Raw genomic sequence first — 21,061 nt, 5'->3', positions numbered from 1 at the left:
ATTAGATTTCTGCATGGCAGTTATTATTTTGGCTGAAAGGAAGATAGAATACATATTAAATAACTAGCCATTAAATCCTTAAGTTTTCACTGATCGTATTTCTATATGTTCTGTACTATTTGAAGTTTCCAGGTTGTTTTAAGACCAGCCCTACTTTGTTTTTAAGTATTTATTTATATCCCACCTTTATTATTTTTACTAACGACCCAAAGCGACTAACATATCCAACACACCCTCGTCTTATTTTCCCCACAACTCCTGAGATGGGTTGACCTGCGAGAGTGACTGGCCCAAAGTCACCCAGCTGGCTTTCATGCTAAGGCAGGACTAGAATTCACAGTCTTCTGGTTTCTAGCCTGATGGCTTAACCACTAGACCAAACTGTCTCCTTTATGGATTGTTGTGAGCTCCTCAGAATCATTGTGTGAGATAGGTGGCCAGATAAGTCCTTTAAATAAAAATAACATAAATATGGTAAAGGTAGAGGCACCATCATGGAAAAGGCATGCCTCCTTGGTCCCATAAGATGAAATGGTTCCTATTTATTTATTTATTTATTTAGCCACCTATTCGCCCATGGTGTTGTGACTTGTCCTCCCTCCTCTCCTCAGTTGGGCCCCTCCCGTCTCCAACCGGGCCTGTTATCAGACTCCGAGTCTGATAATGAAGATGAATGACCTGTCATGCCTCCAGCCCCCGGCCCTGGCCCCATGCCCGGAGAGGATTCCAGGAGTGAACAAACAAGCCCGATAAACCCCTCCCTTTCCCAAACAGCAGAAGACAATTCAAAGTGGGAGGATCCTCGCTTTTGGAGATCTGAGAGGCGATGCCAGCAGAAGGAAGGGAGGGGCAGGCCTGGATAAATGCTGAGTCATGGAGCCACACCCCACAGCCTATATAAAGGACCTGCTTTTGGCATTCCAACCTTGAGTCAAGCAAAGTCTTATCGTGTTTGCTGATACTGGACCCTATCGCTGAAGTCACAACTTGGACTCCTGCCTGCCCTGATAAACCTTGAAGGGACTTGGCAAGCTGCAGAGGCTTCGTTGCCAAGTTTGCCACGGACTTCCTTGACTCGTTCGTCGGAGTGGGGGGTGGGACACGACACATGGCGACTCAAGGTGTTCTGTCCTCCTGCGCCTCCATCCGAATGATGGCTTAATTAGCCGGCACTATCAGCTCTGGCGGCAAAAGAGCCAGCGTCTGCCAAGAGCCCTCTTTATCTTCCACGATGCTGGTGAGTCACAAACTTCAGCTCTAGTCAATCAGTGGATTTGCCTGTTACAAAGAGACACACCAGCTCTTGCTGCCTTTTATATCCTGTGGGGTGTGGCTCCATGACTCAGCACTTCCTAGGCCTGCCCCACCCTTGCTTCTGTTGTTCCCTCCTCTCCTGCCTACGAACCCTAGGATTCAACCAAGCCTGATTGCTGTCAGCTGGGTCTGCAGGCATGGCCTGGGGGGGGGGGAAAGAGTCAGGGGATGGAGGCTTCATTATTTCTTCCACCTGGCCTGCTTCTGGCTCCTGGAGCTGAGCCAGGGGAGCCGGTGCTCCAGAGATAAGTCCTGACAGCCCTTCCCCCTCACTTTCCAAGTCACTTTCTGGCAGCAGGCCCGGCTCGAGGGGCACAGACACAACACAAGGCAGCTTATTGGAGTTGTGGGACAGACAGATACCTTTGGAAAAAGGTGGCCCAATAATAACCCAGTCCTATGCTGTGTGGGGCTTTATAGGACGTAACCAGCACTTAGTGTAGATTGCTGAATTACAATATTGAGGAACTAGTCTTGCCACTGCAGTTTGGACCATAGTTGTCTGGAATTAAGTGTTTTTAAACGTATGTAAAAAAATAAATTGCTTGTGGAGGACAGAGAACCACTGTAATTATGAAATTGATTATTTTACACACAAATGCATGCACGCACACACTGCTGTAGGCAATAGCTAGCCCTTTGATTTTGAATTTAAATAATTGAATTTTATCATTCTTTTCATGTTTAGTAAATATTGGAAGTTTTCTTTATACTCGTTGCTATGGTGATACAAGACCAAGTCCCTTTACAGATTAAGAAATAAACTCCTCCTCCTAAACCTACAATTAGCTGCTTCATGTACTCAAACAGATAACAAATATTCTATTATTTTGCATTGGAGGCAGTCAGCTTTCATTATAATACAACAGCAAAATGTTTGTGCTTTGAATGTGTCTTGAATTTTGAAACTTCAATTTTTATTCCTTTTTAAGGTGCTATCAGAAACAACAGAATTAAAAGGCATTTACCGGTATATTCATTATGACTTCCTAAGCATTCTGGTTGCTACACATTGTGCCAGCATCTCAAATATAATTGTTATTTTGTGTTTGAATAGGCACAAATGTTCCTCCTTCAACGTTTTAATATGTTTTTATGTATTTTTAATTGCCAAATTGATGGATCCATTTTAATTAGAAAAAAAATGAAACTTTATTGTGTAGTGCACAAATGTTTGGAAGCTCAGAAGCAAGAAAGGATGAAATGCCTTTCATCATAGATGGAAAGTATTTAAATGGAAACATCTCCAGTAACAACTGGATTTTATCAGTTACAGAAGATTATGTTTTGTTTCAGTATGTTCAGTATCAGTTTTCACATACCATCAATTGTGTTGTAAGTGTTGTACCTTGATGAAAGTATCTTTTCTTTTATGTACACTGAGAGCATATGCACCAAGACAAATTCCTTGTGTGTCCAATCACACTTGGCCAATAAAATTCTATTCTATTCTATTCTATTATGTTTGTCTCAGTAGTTGACAGTCCATTTTAGAATTAAGTGAATAATTAGTCACAATCTTATCAAATGACCTTACCTTACAGAGTTAACATTGTGAGAAAGAAAATGAGAGAATTAGGCCGCCTTTTGCTCTTGTGGAAAGGTAGGCTATAAATTAACAAATGAATAATGTATAGTAATGAGACTCAGTACACAGCTTCTAACAACCTGTAAACATTTGGAAGGCCACAAGTTTTTGATTGCCCAGATTTTATTTAAAATTGTCACTTCAACCAAAAAATGGAGACCAACCTTAAGAGGTAGCAATTTGGAATATTAACTACAGGTTAGTTACAATTAACTTATAGTTAATACAATTAACTCATGTATAATTGTTTATCATTTTCTCACATTTATTTTTCTCTTTGCACCTGAGTCTCATTTTTATTTAGTGAATTGCAGCCTTCCAATAGATATAGATAGGAATTATTGAGTCTGTCATCTGCACCTCTATAACTGTCTGGTTTGGTTCTGCAACCCAACAAAACAGACACAGACTTCAGAGGATGGTTAGAACTGCAGAAAAAACAATGGCTACCAACCTGCCTTCCATTGAAGACCTGTATACTGCATGAATCAAAAATAGGGCTGTGAAAATATTTACAGACCCCTCACATTCTGGACATAAACTGTTTCAACTCCTATCCTCAAAACGATGCTATAGAGTACTGCACACCAGAACTAGACACAAGAACAGTTTTTTCCCAAATGCCATCACTGGTAAACAAATAATTCCCTCAATACTGTCAAACTATTTACTAAATCTGCACTACTATTAATCTTCTCATCATTCCCATCACCCATCTCTGTCCACTTATGACTGTATGACTGTAACTTTGTTACTTGTATCCTTATGATTTGTACTGATATTGTTTCCTGATTGCTTATTGATTGCTTAATGATTGCCTATGACTATCATTAAGTGTTGTATCATTAAGTGTTAAATTTGTACCCTATGACTATCATTAAGTGTTGTAAGTGTTGTACCTTGATGAAAGTATCTTTTCTTTTATGTACACTGAGAGCATATGCACCAAGACAAATTCCTTGTGTGTCCAATCACACTTGGCCAATAAAAATTCTATTCTATATTCTGTAGAATTGCATTTAATGTCAGTATATAAAGCATTCACTGCAATGCATGCTTATTTGAATATTTATTAATTAAATTTCTATATTGTCCATCTTTTTATTTTTGCAGCAACTCTATGGGGGGACTTGTAAAATGGTGCAATATTTAATAAGCACTATTTAAATACTAAATAATTTTAAAGACAAGTCATGTGTTTTTTATGCTTATTTTTTTAGCTCCAATTATTTGCTTTTTTTGCAGGAGTTCTGTGTGGTGGAGGAATTTGATCCAAATATTAAAGCTGAAATTTCATTCAGGTAATATTGGAACATATGTTGAAATGAAAAATAGAAACTCGGTGATCACATTATTTATATTTGAAAAATAAAAAGCAGACTGGCTTGTTTTCTGTCCCTCTACTGGTGACTTGTAAATTTACACAGGATTTGTAAACTATACAGCGCCAATGGATAATGACTTGGTTCTGATAGGTTTAGGTGAAACAGAACGCAGAAATAGCATCGCAAGCAAGTTTAGTCTTGCTGAAAAGCAATTAAAAATCTGTAGCGGGCATATATCTCCACCTTCAGATAGAAGTGTCCTCCGTCATCTGGAAAAAAAACAACCCTAAATTCCGGATGCGTCTCATCTCCGGTCTAATCGTTGAGACAAACGTAACCTTAAGCCGGTTCATTTTGTGGGTTATTTTATCCAATTTAGCTTAATAGCAGTAGCAGCAACATCCCTGTATGAGAATGTGGAGAAGGAAGACTACGACTTCCAGCATGCTTCACGGCCGCCTCCAAGACCGCGTAGCGCTATTGGAGACTTTCTCCACGCTCGCCAACCAGGAGCGAGTTTATAAAGGGGGTGGAGCCAAGCGTGCTGTCTAGGTAGCTGTCTTGATTTTGAACTCGCCTCCGAGTTTTCTCTTTTTTTCGGGCTCTGCTATGGGTGGTAGCGGGAGCACCCATGGCAGCAGGAAGGTCTCCTTCGAGCTGGACGAGCAGGAGCAAGTTCGGGTGTTGCAGGGCATCAGAGTGAGTGGAGGTTCACCCTTAGGAGAAATCCAGAGGGCGGAGTGGGTGCACGGCGTCAGAGGGGAGGCGTGTGGGTGCTGAGCGGCAGGGTTTGAATTGTAAGGGCCAGTTCAACCTTGCATTATATCTCAACCTTGGCTGCTTTAAGAGGTGTGGACTTCAACTCCCCAGCCAGCATGATGTATATTGCTATCCATTGGCATGGCTTGGGAATTCTGGGAGTTGAAGTCCATACCTCTTAAAGCCGCCAAGGTTGAGAAATTCTGTTCTGATCTGCCCTCCCCTTTCTTTTTCCAACCAGGTTCTAGTAAAAATAATTTAATACAGAATTCTTGTTGGTTTTAACAGAAGTGTGTCTTGTCGACTTTGGCTTTGTTATTACAAATGGTAATAACAAGGCTTCTGTCCCTGTTCCTCATGACCTTATACCACTTTTCAAAGGAAAGTACTTTTTAAAAAAAAAAAATTATTTGAATTTATATCCCGCCCTTCTCCGAAGACTCAGGGTGGTTTACATTGTGTTAAGCAATAGTCTCATCCATTTGTATATTATATACAAAGTCAACTTTTATTGCCCCCAACAATCTGGGTCCTCATTTTACCTACCTCATAAAGGATGGAAGGCTGAGTCAACCTTGGGCCTGGTGGGACTTGAACTTGTAGTAATTGCAAGCAGCTGTGTTAATAACAGACAGACTTAGTCTGTAGAGCCACCAGAGGCCCATTTTTGAATGACTTGATGGAAGGGTTTGTTTTTTAACCAAAGGCTACGGAAGGATTTGAACCCAGCTTTAGCATCATTTGTTATATTAAGAAAGCACTCAATAAGCGCTTTAAGATCTTGGTTACCACCTTTAACCGGGCTTAGGGCCCGGGTACTTACGGGACCGCCTGCTGTTACCTCATGCCTCCCACCGACCTGTACGCTCACACAGAGAGGGCCTTCTCAGGGTGCTGTCCGCCAAACAATGTCGGCTGGCGGCCCCCAGGGGTAGGGCCTTCTCTGTAGGAGCTCCTACGCTCTGGAACGAACTTCCCCCGGGTTTACGCCAAGTGCCTGATCTTCGGACTTTTCGCCGTGAGCTGAAAACACAACTATTTATTCAAGCGGGACTGGCTTAAAGGTTTTATTAAATTTTAATTGGGGTTATTATTTTAGGGTTTTAAACTTTTAAATTTCAGCCATTTTGTAATATGCTCGGTTTTAAGTTTCTGATTTTAAATGTGAATATTGTGGGTTTTTTTAATTTTTGGCTGTACACCGCCCTGAGTCCTTCGGGAGAAGGGCGGTATAAAAATCTAATAAAATAAAATAAATAAAATAAATAAATAAAAGATTCCTTCCACTCTCTGGTTTATTATTTTTCAAAGAAAAATGATAGGCAAAGGTGGTAACTTTTAGCACACTTTAGCAGGGTCAAGCCAAAGTCCTGAAAAATATGTGGTTGTGTCTTGAGAAAGAAAAGACTTGAAACATTTAATGGGCAAATAGACACAAATCTATGTTCAATAAAGCCTCTGAACATTTTTATTGCATATTCTACACAGGAAAGATAATTATGTATTTTCTGGGACAATGCATGCATATTAGAAGCAGGGAAAATCAGTTCTCCAACAGTTTATGACCACACAACTCAAACTAAATTTAAATTTAAATCATATTTTAAAAATACGATTTTTTTAGGTAATAACTGTAGACTTTACTTTTTCTCTAGAGAAGAAAGAATACAATGGAGCATATACAGTATAGACTGACTGTATAAATAGCAAGTCACTGATCACTCCAACAGATATATTTAATGCCATAATGCTTTATATATTTAATATAAAAGCATGAGTATAAAAGTTAAAACTCCAGTGCCGGATACCTCAAGAAAAAGTTTTGGAAGGAGTCAGTTTGAAATGAAGAACTAACTTTGGTGTATTTTTTCACTCCTGTGCAAAAATTGAGGGTGGAGGGTAAACTCCAGAATTAAAGCTAAGGGAAAAGCTGAATGCTCTTTCCTGAAACTTTTTTTTATGGAAGTAATTGCTGCTGGGATTTAATGTACATTTTTGCATATACATTTATTTCAGAACTTGAAATTCCTTAGTTGTAAAAAGCCAACATCTATCCATCCACCCAATCGTCTCTATCCAACTTCTCAGAATTAAAATTCAGAAAACAATGATATAAAAAGTATAATTGCCATGTGGTGAAAAAAGAAGCAATCCCTCATATCCTCCCCATCCTAGAGGGGCTGACTCTAATTCAAGAGCTAGAAGAAAAGCATTTTTAGGCACTCTCGTGAAAATGCTTAAGTGGGAGCAAAATAAAAACAGCTGAGAAGCCGCACAAGAATGTAGGCATTACAACAGAGAAGCCTGTTTCCTGGATTCCTCCAGGTGTCATTGCTTAATCAGCAGGGAGAGAAGTTGTAAAAAAAAGTGGTCCTGGTTTCAGCCCTTGAATTAGGATTTTACTCCTAGGTGCTAGTATAATCATTAAACTAGGGGGTTCTGGGAGTTGAACTCCACAGGATTTAAAGCTGCTAAGGCTGGACATCTCTGGCTTAGCAACAATTACATGCCAGTAAGCCTAAGAAAATATCTCAATTTATATCTGCTTATATACCTTTCATGACAAATTAATAACAGCTTTAATAAAACAAGCATATAAATCATCATTTTGACCAGTCAATAATTATTTTATGTATTTATAAGTACTTTTGCATTCGACTAGCACTGAATTTCTTGTAAGTACCACAGTGGTGGGTTTCAAATTTTTTACTACTGGTACTGTGGGTGTGGCTTGTTGGGCATGGCATGGCTTAGTGGGCATGGCATGGTGGGCATGGCAGAGGAAGGATACTATAAAATCTCCATTTCTTCCCGATCAGCTGGACTTGGGAGGCAGAGAATAGATGGGGGCGGAGCCAGTCAGAGGTGGTATTTACCGGTTCTCTGAACTACTCAAAATTTCCGCTACTGGTTCTCCAGAAATGGTCAGAACCTGCTGAAACCCACCTCTGAAGTACCATATGATATTGTGAGTCTTACTTTCCTCCCTGGTATATGACTCGGGCTAAAACAGAATTTATTGTTTTAGGTTTTGGATTAATAACTTTTATGAATATATCTGTTGTAATTTATAAACCATGACAATTGTGTTTATCACTAATCAAAACATAATTTTTAAGAAAATGTGTGACGTAAACTTTCTTACATTCCCACTATTATTTTTATTTGGGCTAGCTTTCTGAAGATGTAGTAAATAGAATGAAGGAAAAAAGCCAACCTAAACAAGACCAGCGATCTCAAGAGAAATCTAAGGTGTCCACAGGTATTGTGTGCTTTTATTTAAGGGATGACTTATAAATTAATGAATCTGTTTCATACTATTAGAGGTATGTTCTGTGATAAAATATTATTTACATGAGTATATGGTACCCTCTCAGCCATAATAATATGCTTTGTTAGATTTTTCAAACTTTGTAATATCTTTTGGCGTGAGAATTCTGCATTATATCTCAACACTGTCAGACTATTTACTGAATCTGCACTACTATTAATCGTTTCATAGTTCCCATCACCAATCTCTTTCCACTTATGACTGTATGACTATAACTTGTTGCTGGCAATCCTTATGATTTATATTGATATATTGATCATCAATTGTGTTGTAAATGTTGTACCTTGATGAACGTATCTTTTCTTTTATGTACACTGAGAGCATATGCACCAAGACAAATTCCTTGTGTGTCCAATCACACTTGGCCAATAAAATTCTATTCTATTCTATTCTATTATTCCTGTTGGCACACTGGAATGTTTCAGCATGTTCATAATTCATAACCAATTTATTTATCCAATATTTTAGATTTCATAGATCTGCTTTTTTGTTACATCCTTCTTCTGAAATACAGTAGATCCCTTTGTAATTTAGCTGAGTGGCTTTGTTTCTTTGTCTTTATACCTCCTATAAAAACGAAATGGGAAATTTATTTTTCTATCATTTATTTTCATTTGTCCAGGGATCTGTCCACCTACCACAGAAAGTTTGGGTCAAAAGCCTTCTGAAGCAAAGGAGGAACTGTATAAGAGGTATGATGTTTCAATCACCACTTTGATGGTTTTGTCCTCTTAAAATCCTCTTTGAAATGTATTTTAAATTTTAATCTGTCAAGACTAATGGAAAAATGCACACATTCAGCAACATTAACAGTGTAATACCCTGTTTCCCTGAAAATAAGACCTCCCTGGATAATAAGCCCAATCGGGCTTTTGAGCACATGCGCTAAACTAAGCCCCCCCTGAAAATAAGCCCTCCCTGAAAATATTTAAACACGTGTGCGGCTGGTCCTTGTCATTTCCTCTGGTTAGGGTTAGGGAGACAGAGCTGGAAATCAGGTAAGATGGCAAGAGGATCCCCATCTTGCTCCATGCACCCCAAAATAATAAGACCTCCTCGAAAATAAGGTTAAGCACTTATTTCAGGGTTCAAAAAATATAAGACGTCTTATTTTTAGGGAAACACAAGTAACAGTGTAGAGTAACAACATTAATTTTAAAAAATGAGTTCCTGAAAAAAAAACCACAAACAGAATTCTCCTTCCCCAAGGTGACAAATTGCTAGAAAGTCTTTTCTTGTCCTTTTTTGAAAAAATCCTAAATGTTAAAAAGGAGAGGAGAGAGACTCGAACACTGAGGAGTCCAACATTCAGAGACCTAGGATTCGACCTCTCTCCCCAGAAAAACCAACCAAAATTGGGCAAAAGGAGAAAGGAGGAGAACCACTCCAAAACAGTGCCTCCCATTTCCAATCCTTGAACCTGCTTCAAAAGAATACCAGGATCAATGGTATCAAAAGCTGCTGAGAGATCTAGAAGGCCCAGGATGGTTGCTACACCCTTATCTTGAATCCTCAAGATCATCCACAAATGGTACCAATGCCATCTTGGTGCTCTAATCCCAGACTAAAAAAGAGCCAGATAATCTGCTTCATCCATGGTCCTCTGAAGCTGAGTGCCCATCACCCTCTCAACAATTTTCTTCCAAAAGGAAAGGTTGGGGACGGGATAAAAGTTGTCAAGTATGGTTGGATCCAAGGGTCATCTCTTGAGAAGGAGTTGTGTCCACTGCTGCCTTTAACATGGGAGGTAGTTTTAGTCCCCCAAAGGGTTTATGTGTGTGTGTGTATTTGTCAAACATGAGATATAAACAAAGAAATTAGGAAGAGTAAAGAACAGGAACTGCTGAAGTCACTAAAGATCGAAAATGGGTCGTTTAGTCTGGTTTTACTTCTGTATAATTCAAATAAACTTAATAAGCAAATACTTGATAAACCTTGGCATAGTAATGTATGTCTTATTTGATTGTGTGAATACTGTGCTATGAAAAACCAATTGTAATATTTTCATATGATTTCACCTGTTTTGACCTTATGTTTCAGTGAAGGAATTTTTTTTTACTTCAGAGAATAATTTAAAAATGAAATAACATGCATTATGAAATGCCCTAAGAGATTAGTCTCAAGGAAAGTTGGGTGACATATATCTCAGCAAGTGTGTTTATAAATCACGTTAAGTTACTGGTTTAAAATAGAGATATGCCAGGAAATTATAGAACAATTGCTCCCAAGTATATTGATACCTATATTATGGAACAGCTTCTATCTAGAAATTAAGTTTAGCCTTTTGGATACTTTTAAAGACCAATGAATATGATTGTCACAATTAAGCATTATGTTTTAATGTTTGATTCTCTGGGTATTTCTACTGTATTTTAATAATAATAATAATAATAATAATAATAATAATAATAATAATAATAATAATAATAATAATAATAATAATAATAATAATATCAGAGTTGGAAGGGACTTTGGAGGTCTTCTAGTCCAACCCCCTGCCCAGGCAGGAAACCCTACACCATTTCAGACAAATGGCTATCCAACATTTTCTTAAAAATTTCCAGTGTTGGAGCATTTACAACTTCTGCAGGCAAGTTGTTCCACTGATTAATTGTTCTAACTGTCAGGAAATTTCTCCTTAGTTCTAGGTTGCTTCTCTCCTTCATTAGTTTCCACCCATTGCTTCTTGTTCTACCCTCAGGTGCTTTGGAGAATAGTTTGACTCCTTCTTCTTTATGGCAATCCCTGAAATATTGGGACACTGCTATCATGTCTTTTCATTAAACTAGGCATACCGAGTTCCTGCAACCGTTCTTCATATGTTTTAGCCTCCAGTCCCCTAATCATCTTCGTTGCTCTTCTCTGCACTCTTTCTAGAGTCTCAACATCCTTTTTACATCGTGGCGACCAAAATGAATGCAATATTCCAAGTGTGGCCTTACCAAGGCATTATAAAGTGATATTAACACTTCATGTGATCTTGATTCTATCCCTCTGTTTATGCAGCTCAGAATTGTGTTGGCTTTTTTGGCAGCAGCTGCACACTGCTGGCTCATATCTAAATGGTTATCCACTAGGACTCCAAGATCCCCCTCACAGTTACTACTATTGAGCAAGGTACCACATATCCGGTACCTGTGCATTTTGTTTTTTTGGCCTAAATGTAGAACCTTACTTTTTCGCTGTTGAATTTCATTTTGTTAGATAGTGCCCAATGTTCTAGTCTGTCAAGATCTTTCTGTAACTTGAGCCTATCTTCTGGAGTGTTGGCTATTCCTGCCAGCTTGGTATCATCTGCAAATTTGATGAGTTCCCCATCTATCCCCTCGTCCAAGTCATTGATGAAGATGTTGAAGAGTACTGGGCCTAAAACAGAGCCTTGGGGTACTCCACTGCATACTTCCCTCCATGTGGATGTAGTTCCATTGAGGACTACATGTTGAGTGCAGTTGGTCAGCCAGTTACGAATCCATCTGGTGGTGGTGCTGTCTAACCCACATTTTTCTACTTTATCTAGTAGTAGGTTATGGTCTACTTTATCAAATGCTTTACTGAAGTCCAAGTAAATTATATCGACAGCATTCCTCTGGTCCACTAATTTTGTCACTTTGTCAAAGAATGCAATAAGATTAGTCTGGCATGATCTGTTTTTGACAAACCCATGTTGGCTTTTGGTTATTATTTTGTTTGCTTCTAGGTGTTCGGTGATTCGTTGCTTGATTATCTTTTCCAGAATCTTCCCTGGTATTGAGGTTAGGCTGATAGGTCTGTAGTTTCCTGGATCTGTTTTTTTTTTTCCTTTTTTGAAGATGGGAACCACATCAGCACTTTTCCAGTCCTCTGGCAGCTCCCCTGTGCTCCAGGATCTTTGAAAGATATAGTTCAGTGGTTCTGAGATTTCGTCTGCCAGTTCCTTCCGAACCCTGGGGTGTAATCCATCCGGTCCTGGTGATTTGAACTTGTCTAGGGTAGACAGATGTTCACTTACCATTTCCCCCCCTATTTTAACTTGTGTTCCTAATCTGTTTTTTGTAGTGCTGTTTTTGATAGGTTGGATTGTTTTTTCCTTTTATGTAAGACAGATGCAAAATATGAGTTAAGTAGATCTGCTTTCTCCCTGTTGCTTGTCACCTTCTTGCCATTTTCTCCCAGCAATGGGCCAATTGTTTCCTTGACTTTTTTCTTGTTTTTAACATGTTGGAAGAAGCTTTTTTTTATTTTTTACTTTTGTCGCTAGCCTTTGTTCATTGTGAGCCTTAGCTTTCCTCACTTCATCTTTACAGGCTCGGGCTATTTGCTGATATTCTGCCTTTGTTATTTGCCCCTCTTTCCACTTTTTATATGTGTCCTTTTTGTCTTTCAATTTGTCAGATAGCTCTTTATGCATCCATGCTGGTTTCTTTTGAGATCTATTGTTTTTCTTCCTCATTGGTATTGTGAATAATTTGTAAGCTGCTGTGAATTGCCAAGATTTAGTGAGATACAAAATTGGTAAATAAATCCATCTTTAAAGATAGTAAAGTGTATTTATTTATTAGCATAAATCTTATACTACTCCAATCTCACAGCTCCAATCAGTATATAAGTATCCTAATAGCAGGTTTAATGTATAAGTACCCGCATCAATGAAAACATTCAGAAACAAATAAAAGATGGCTGTTTTCATTCCATGCTGGTTATCAAGTGCTCATTTTAACAGGAAGAGTTTCAGAAGCTTCTTAAAATCCAGAAGAGGATTCCCAAATGTAACTTTGGAGGTAGTGTGTTCCATAGAATTGTGACCATAACTGTGAAGACCTGTCTTCTGGCCCATGTCTCTCATTTCATATGGCAATGGTTCTCTGAGTAGGTTGTCTCTTAATAGTCTAAGAGAACAGTGTGACTCGTTTAGAATAACAGAGTAACAGAAAAACAAAGTTGGAAGGGACCTTGGAGGTCTTCTAGTCCTACCACCTGCTCAGGAAGGAAACCCTATACCATTTCAGACAAATGGTGGGAGTTCTGCTTGGACCTTTGCTGGGAGCTCAATAGAAACTAGAACAACCACACTGAAGCAACACCTCATCCCAAATAGAGTAGAATAGAATAGAATAGAATAGAATGGAATAGAATAGAATAGAATTCTTTATTGGTCAAGTGTGATTGGACACACAAGGAATTTGTCCTGGTGCATATGCTTTCAGTGTACATAAAAGAAAAGATACCTTCATCAAGGTACAACATTTATAACACAAATGATGGTCAATATATCAATATAAATCATAAGGATTACCAGTAACAAAGTTACAGTCATAAGTGAAAAGAGATTGGTGATGGGAACGATGAGAAGATTAATAGTAGTGCAGATTTAGTAAACAGTTTGACAGTGTTGAGGGAATTATTTGTTTAGCAGAGTGATTGCCTTCGGGAAAAAACTGTTCTTGTGTCTAGTTGTTCTGGTGTGCAGTGCTCTATAGCATCGTTTTGAGGATAGGAGTTGAAACAGTTTATGTCCTGGATGTGAGGGATCTGTAAATATTTTCACGGCCCTCTTCTTGATTCGTGCAGTATACAGGTCCTCAATGGAAGGCAGGTTGGTAGCAATTATTTTTTTCTGCAGTTCTAATTATCCTCTGAAGTCTGTGTCTTTCTTGTTGGGTTGCAGAACCGAACCAGACAGTTATAGAGGTGCAAATGACAGACTCAATAATTCCTCTGTAGAACTGAATCAGCAGCTCCTTGGGCAGTTTGAGCTTACTGAGTTGGCGCAGAAAGAACATTCTTTGTTGTCCTTTTTTGATGATTTTTTTGATGTTAGCTGTCCATTTTAGATCTTGCAATATGATAAAACCTAGAAATTTAAATGTTTCTACTGTTGATACTGTATTGTCTAGTATTGTGAGAGGTGGAAGTATGGAAGGGTTTCTCCTAAAGTCTACCACCATTTCTATGGTTTTGAGCGTGTTCAGTTCCAGATTGTTTTGGTCGCACCACAAGGCTAGTCGTTCGACCTCTCGTCTATATGCGGATTCGTCATTGTCTCGAATGAGACCAATCACTGTTGTGTCATCTGCGAACTTCAGTAGCTTAACAGATGGATCCTTGGAGATGCAGTCATTGGTATACAGAGAGAAGAGAAGTGGGGAGAGCACCACAGCCTTGGGGGGCCCCTGTGCTAATTGTACAGGTATTTGATGTGATCTTGCTTAGCTTCACCTGCTGCTTCCTGTTTGTTAGGAAGCTTGTGATCCACTTACAAGTCTGTTCCGGTACCTGTAGCTGGTTTAGCTTAGTTAGAAGCGTGTCTGGAATGATGGTATTGAATGCACTAGCACTTAGACTTATATACTGCTTTACAGTGCTTTACAGCCCTCTCTAAGCAGTTTACAGAGTCAGCATATTGCCTCCAACAATCTGGGTCCTCATTTTACCCACCTCAGAAGAATGGAAGGCTGAGTCAGCCGGTGAGATTTGAACTGCCAAATTGCAGTCAGCTGGCAGTCAGCAGAAGTAGCCTGCAGTACTGCACTCTAATCACAGTGCGCCTATGTAAAAACTGTAAAAGGTTGTATATTACCTTACAGACCAATAGACTTTTGCCTGGACTAAGTAATAAAAGACTTAAGTATTAAAAGTATATTTAGAAGGGTGGAGAGCCATAGCCTGTTGGAAGAACAATAGTCTTTTGTTGGGAAAGGTGTATGGCTGCAATTAAGTATAAAGCAATCTGTAAGGTAATTCAAAATCCTGATACATAGGATTTTTTAGTTAATGGCCAGAATTTTAAATTGGGTCCAGTACTTTGATTGCTGTATTCTGTATGCTGTAACCTGAGCAGAGGCACTATGTGATGACCCAGGGCGTGACACAAAGGCAACACAGTCAGAGAACCGATATAAGTCCCTTTATTATCACCAACTGTGCCCCCAATGTCCCTTTCAACTCTCCGGCCTGGAGAGAGCTCTTCCACCAACCTGTAATAGTCTTTGGCTGGCAATACTTCAGTCCCAAACGTTGTAAGCAGAAAACTTCTAATAAAAAATCCAAAGGCAAGACAATTAATCCAAAGGCAATTAATCCGACAGGGCAAGCAAAATAAGGAATTCTACAAATAAAGTAGCACGGCAATAAATCAAGCCAGTTGGGAGGATGCCAGGATTCAAAGAAACACCAGATAAACTCAGAGTTTGTTCCTGACAACTCTCCCCCCCCCCATTTGCCTTTCCTTTTAAACTCCATCAGCATCTGTGCCTTGTAAAGAGGATCGGGTCCCTTTCCTCCCTCGTAAGCCATGCAACCCACGTTGCTCTCTTATCCGTTCCTCCCTGCGCTGCCTAGGATGAGGAGGGGGTGGACCTTGGTCTTCATCTGAACCCTGTCTCCCTTGTTCTACCTCTCCCCTGCTCTGCCCAGCCTGACTTTGCTCTTCCCCAGTTTTTTCCACAGCCAACGGATCCACTCTCTCACTGTCTGTCAGCTGTTCCTCTTCCCCTTCAGATTCAGATTCCGACAGGGGCATGACACACTAGCTTTTACTTGCTTTATATTCTTCAATAGGAACCACAAATCTAAGAGAATCTGCAGCTCACAATTCTTCTACTACAGGCAGAATAGCCCTATCTAAAACTATAGCTGAAACTCAGTTCTATTTTTTTTTGTGTAAGCTGCTTAAAACATAATGCAAGTTTAGTTATTTCTCATTCCATTAGATTGGGCATTTTGTAAAATACCATTCCTTGCAGAAAATCTGACAAATTTCACTATATATGATTAAAAAATATCAACTATCAATTATAAAAAAGTAACAATGGAACACAGTGGGGGTCTCTTAATATTTATAATATCTACATTTAGATGATAAACCAATATTTCATACTTTAGAATTTACATAAAAACCTTGTTGAGCATATTCATTTTGACTGTGATGTTATGTTTTTAGGATTATGATGCTGTAAAATAATTTGTCAGTTTTAAAAATTATTTATATGTTAATTATAAAGTCTCATTTTAAGCCAAAGAAACAGAATAAATATTTCACAGTCCAAGCTTCTATAAATTGTTTTATATCTTTTATCTTTATCATTGGAAAATAATTGAACATTAGAACTGGCCACCATCATCCTCCACGTTGACTGGGTTTTTCATTGCAGTGAAATTTAATTTCTGTTGCTTTCTACAATGTACAGTGATGACCTGCTGACACCAGTTCTTGGATCTAGCAAGACTGCTGTCTCACAATTTGAGAACTTTTAGCCAATAGCTGCTGATCATTTTCTTCCTTACAGGTATGAACAAGAGCAAGCAATGGTCCAGGAGGAACTACTTCGATTGGCAAAAAGAGAGAAGGAGGCAGTCAGCGAGAGTCTGAATGCTGCCCTCCAACAGGAGAGAATTTGTGCCCGAGAGGATAAGCAGAAAGCATCCCACCTGGTGAGTACATACGGTAGCAGTTCCTCAAGTTCCTGGAATAAAATTTGTCAAAAAGTTTTTTCCCCTGTACTCATGATTTTAGCATTGCAAAAGTATTAAGAGTATAAAGTCTGCTGTTGCTCCTATATCCAGCTCAAAATTTTAATTTCTTCCTCTCTCCATTCTTTCTCTAGCTCACCTATTGTTCACTTCTTCATACCCTGAACCTATTTCAATATCTGCCACCTGATCCCAGGAATAGACATGCATTGATTGAGGAATTCGTTTAATTTATTAGATTGATATGCTACCTGTTATCCAGGGGTTCAAGGTGGTGAAAATAGTGCTTCCTCCTCCTATTTTTTCACAGCAGCCCCCCAGAGAGCTTCTGCAGAGGGCAGGGGAATAAAACCTGAGTCTTCCTACTGTTTGTCCAACACTTACCCATTAATTCACAATTTCAGTCTCTGTATTCAGTCTCTGAAGCACTTTTTCGTCATTGAATATAAAGTGGCGCACAGTCCTGGTACTTTTGTAGGCATCTGTATATAAATAAATAAAGCTCAACCTATTTAATTGCAAGCATATCTTAAAATACAGTATTTAAAGTAAACAGAGCACCTTGTACTGTAGCTTATCTTGATGACTATTCTGCGATAAAGCAATTTAGAGTATAAAGAAAGTCGTATTTCTGCTAGAGCTGTCTGAAGAGAAATACTAGTTGTAACTAGTGGTCACAATGCAGAAGGTGTCAATCCAGTGTGATTAGACATGAAGAATTAAACACATGAAAAAGCGGTAATATCTCAGGCAGGTAAAAGGTGGGTGAGACATTATACGTGGCAGCTGCACTGTTAACTCTATTATCGCTATGTAAGTGCTAATTTTTTTTTCTTGTGTGAAAAGTAATTATCAGGCTTTTCTACAAAAAAATACTATGAATTGTTGCCAAATTCACAGTTTATGATTAAGCTACCAAAGAATGCCTTGCTTGATCCTGCTTATGGAACAGTCTCTTAAAGTCATGAGAAGAAAGTTGAAGAAACACGTATAGCACTGAGAATGTCATGAGTGCTGCTAATTCATTCATTTCAACCTCAGTATAACACCTATATTTTCTTGCAGACAGATTTCTAAACGCAGAGTTGCTTTAGAATAATACAGGCAACAGAGTGCATTAATACATAAAACATCTTGATAAAAATCAGATAGTATAATAGAAAACATGTAGACTAATGAAGCTTTATTGAAACTCACTGAAGGACTGATTCAAATAAATGTGAGTAAACTGTGGTTTTGTAGCATGAAATCAATGGGCAAGGTATCTGGGCTAGTAGCATTTTGTCTGTCCCTCCCAATTGATTCTGCCACAAAATAGTTAAATTCTAACACAAGATTTTTTTTGTTCACATTTAGCCATATGTTTTATCAATCACCTTTTACGAACATGTACCGTAGCAAAGATGGCAGAGAAAACAACTGAGATTAGTCTTCCTTGCAGGAACTTGAAATTCATGACATATAGGAACAGTGGCAAATAGATTGCTATTTTTGGGCTGTTTAATTAAAAAAAGTGTAGTTGAAAAAAATTGCAGATCTCCAACATAGTACAGCATAGCACATAATATAGTAGTGTATTATATTGTAAGGCTGTAGGAACATATACTGTATGTGAATGATTTTATATAAATAAAAAGAATTGAAAAATGCTTGTACACAGGTTGTCTTCGTTTAGCCAGTGGCAAAATGGTTGCTAGGTGACAGTCACTAAATTAACTACTTGATTTGGAAAGAAAGATGCAGAGATCACTGGTTGCTGCCAACTCATTCAGATAAAATTATTTTGTGCAGCAACACCAGTGTAACTCTCATTTTGGTGTGCATTGATGTCAGGTGTAGAAACGTTGGCAGAAAAATTATTTTTTATTTATTACTGTTTACTATCATTTATTACTCTTGTATTTGTAGTCATTATCCAAGGCAGTTGCTAAACAAGAACTACCTGCATGCCTTATCCAGATGTTGTAATATTAGGATACAAATTCTGAATTTCACAGTTGTTTAATTGGTTTATAATCTTGGGTAAATCCATAAAATTTGAATGGTACATGTTTAAGCACAGTAGTCACAAAATAAAAAGCTATTTGCTTCCCATTGTTGGAAAGCATGTTAAAATAATCTGTATTAACCAGAGTATTAACTGTAATCCAGACTGATTAATATGGATTTAGTAATTCTCCTATGTGAGAATCCCTAATACAAATCAATGAGGTTTTAATGAAAAAAGCATTTTTAAGCTGTTAAAATTAAACACTGCCCATGAATGCATTTTTGTATTGGGGCATGGTTACTAAATTGACACTAAAATTAATGAAACTTGGATGCATAGATTATTCAGAAAAGCCAATGTTAATGTTGTTCAAGCTTCATTCAAACACTCTGCAGTTATTCATTAGGGTAATGGCTTGGCTAGGAAGTGGCAATAGCTTTTCATAGATTTGGAAAGTGCTTTTATAGAGTTTTCAGTATCTGTGCTGTCTCTTTTATTACTGTGGTGTGTAAACAAACAAGTTAAACAGGTTTACAGAAGCTCAGGATATACATTATGAAACTATATGTATATTTATGTATATGTATATATATATGTATGTATGTTTTCTGAGGTTTTCGCGGGTGTTTGTATGTAGATCTTTGGTTATTCGGGTTTTCTCCCGCGTAAAATTGGAAGTGTCTTGGCGACGTTTCGACGAAGTCTCATTCGTCATCTTCAGGCTTCAGCTTCGTGCTTCTGGGAGCAATGTGTGACTGCAGCTGTTTCTTCCTTTTTAACTGCTAGTGGGGGTTTGAACTGATTGGGTGGGAGCTTGGCTGTGCTCTGATTGGATGGGGGTTTTTTGGTGCTCTGATTGGCTGGGGGTGTGTCCTGTTTGGGTGGGGGCTTGGTTGTGCTCAGATTAGTCTGAGCTGCAGGGGGATTTGAGCTGGTGAGCTGCACAGCTGTTGTCCGGCTTCGTGTTCGCGGTTGTGCCACATCTTCACAGTGGGTGTCAGTCTGCTGCATGTATGGATTGGAGGGGTTTGAAATGGCCAATGTTGCAGCTGCGGTCTGGCTTCTGGTCCTTAATCGTGCTTCATGATCAGTGTGGGTTTGGGTCTGCTTTCTGGGTGGATGTGTGGTGGTGACATCCTGTGTGGATCTCGTGAGTATGGGTCTGGTGTCATTCCTCATGTTAGGGACACGTTTGTCAATAAGGGCAGGTTTCCAAATGGCTGGTAGGCGGGAGGTATCATCTCGTTTGTTCATGCTGTGTGGGCGTTTTTCTATCTCGATGGCTTCTCTGATTATTCTGTTGTTAAAGTGTTCAGTTTTGGCGATAGTTCTGGTCTTTTTAAAGTCAATATCGTGTCCTGTGACTTTAAAGTGTTGGACCAGGGAAGAAGTTGGTTCCTCTTTTTTGAATGAGTTCTTGTGTTCTTCAATGCGTGCACTTATTCTTCTGTTGGTTTGTCCAATGTATGTGGTGGGGCAGGCGGTGCATGGGATTTCATATACTCCTTGATTTTCTAACTCAATTTTGTCTTTGGGGTTTCTTAAGATGGTGGATATTTTTTGGTTTGTGCAGAATGTTGTCTTGATGTTGTGTTTGTGGAGGATCTTGCTGATTCTGTCTGTGGTGCCTTTTATATATGGGAGGAGGGCTGTGCCGTTTTCTTGTTCTCTGTCTTGGATTTTAGTGGGGGGTTCTTTTTGGATTAGTTTGGTAATCTTATTTCTCTGGAATCCATTGGATGTTAGTACATTTGCGAGAGTGTGTAGTTCGGTTTTTAGGTGTTGTTCGTCAGCTAAGCATTTTGTTCTGGAGATGAGTGTCTTGGCTACGGAGTTGATCTGTGCTGGGTAGTGGTGTGAGAGTGCGTGCAGATAGCGGTTTGTGTGTGTTTTCTTCTGGTAGATGGTGTGTCCTAGGGAGCCATTGGGTTTCCTGTAGACTAAGACATCTAGGAAGGGAAGTTGGTTGTTAACTTCTGTTTCCGTGGTGAACTGTATTTTGGAGTGTAGGCTATTGAGGTGTGTGAGGAAGTTGTCAAGTTTTTCTTTCCCGTGTGGCCAGATTATGAAGGTGTCATTTATGTATCTGAGCCAGAGTTTGGGTTTGTGATCAGATTTTTCTAGAGCTTGGGTTTCAAAGTGTTCCATGTAGAGGTTGGCAATGATAGGTGAGAGGGGTGATCCCATGAGTGCTCCTTCTATTTGTTTGTATTTTTGTCCATTATAGATGAAGTATGTGTTGGATAGGCACTGGTTGGTCAGATCTAGGATGTGCTTGGGGGGGTTATATTTGTTTTGGATAGCTG

The 21,061-nt window shown here is 38.9% G+C and overlaps 1 protein-coding gene and 1 long non-coding RNA gene across 3 annotated transcripts in view; one reads left to right on the top strand and one right to left on the bottom strand.

The window, feature by feature from the left end:
- Window positions 1-4,769: 4,769 nt before the first annotated feature.
- The window catches only part of CHCHD6 (coiled-coil-helix-coiled-coil-helix domain containing 6), a 297,977-nt gene continuing 281,685 nt past the window's right edge, over window positions 4,770-21,061 (top strand). For both annotated transcript variants that reach the window (XM_058169863.1, XM_058169862.1), the window contains exons 1-4: window positions 4,770-4,926; window positions 8,161-8,248; window positions 8,940-9,009; window positions 16,582-16,726. In XM_058169863.1, the coding sequence (XP_058025846.1) occupies window positions 4,837-4,926; window positions 8,161-8,248; window positions 8,940-9,009; window positions 16,582-16,726 (393 nt within the window). In that variant the 5' untranslated portion in view covers window positions 4,770-4,836. The remainder of the gene's footprint in view (window positions 4,927-8,160; window positions 8,249-8,939; window positions 9,010-16,581; window positions 16,727-21,061) is intronic.
- The window catches only part of LOC131191581 (uncharacterized), a 29,425-nt gene continuing 23,300 nt past the window's right edge, over window positions 14,937-21,061 (bottom strand). Inside the window, exons 2-3 of the long non-coding RNA XR_009153534.1 lie at window positions 17,150-17,247; window positions 14,937-15,327 (exon numbers count right to left, since the gene is read on the bottom strand). This is a non-coding gene — a long non-coding RNA (uncharacterized LOC131191581). The remainder of the gene's footprint in view (window positions 15,328-17,149; window positions 17,248-21,061) is intronic.

Source organism: Ahaetulla prasina, chromosome 2 (assembly GCF_028640845.1).
Source record: "Ahaetulla prasina isolate Xishuangbanna chromosome 2, ASM2864084v1, whole genome shotgun sequence".
NCBI lineage: Eukaryota > Metazoa > Chordata > Lepidosauria > Squamata > Colubridae > Ahaetulla > Ahaetulla prasina.
This window is presented reverse-complemented; position numbering and strand designations above follow the sequence as displayed.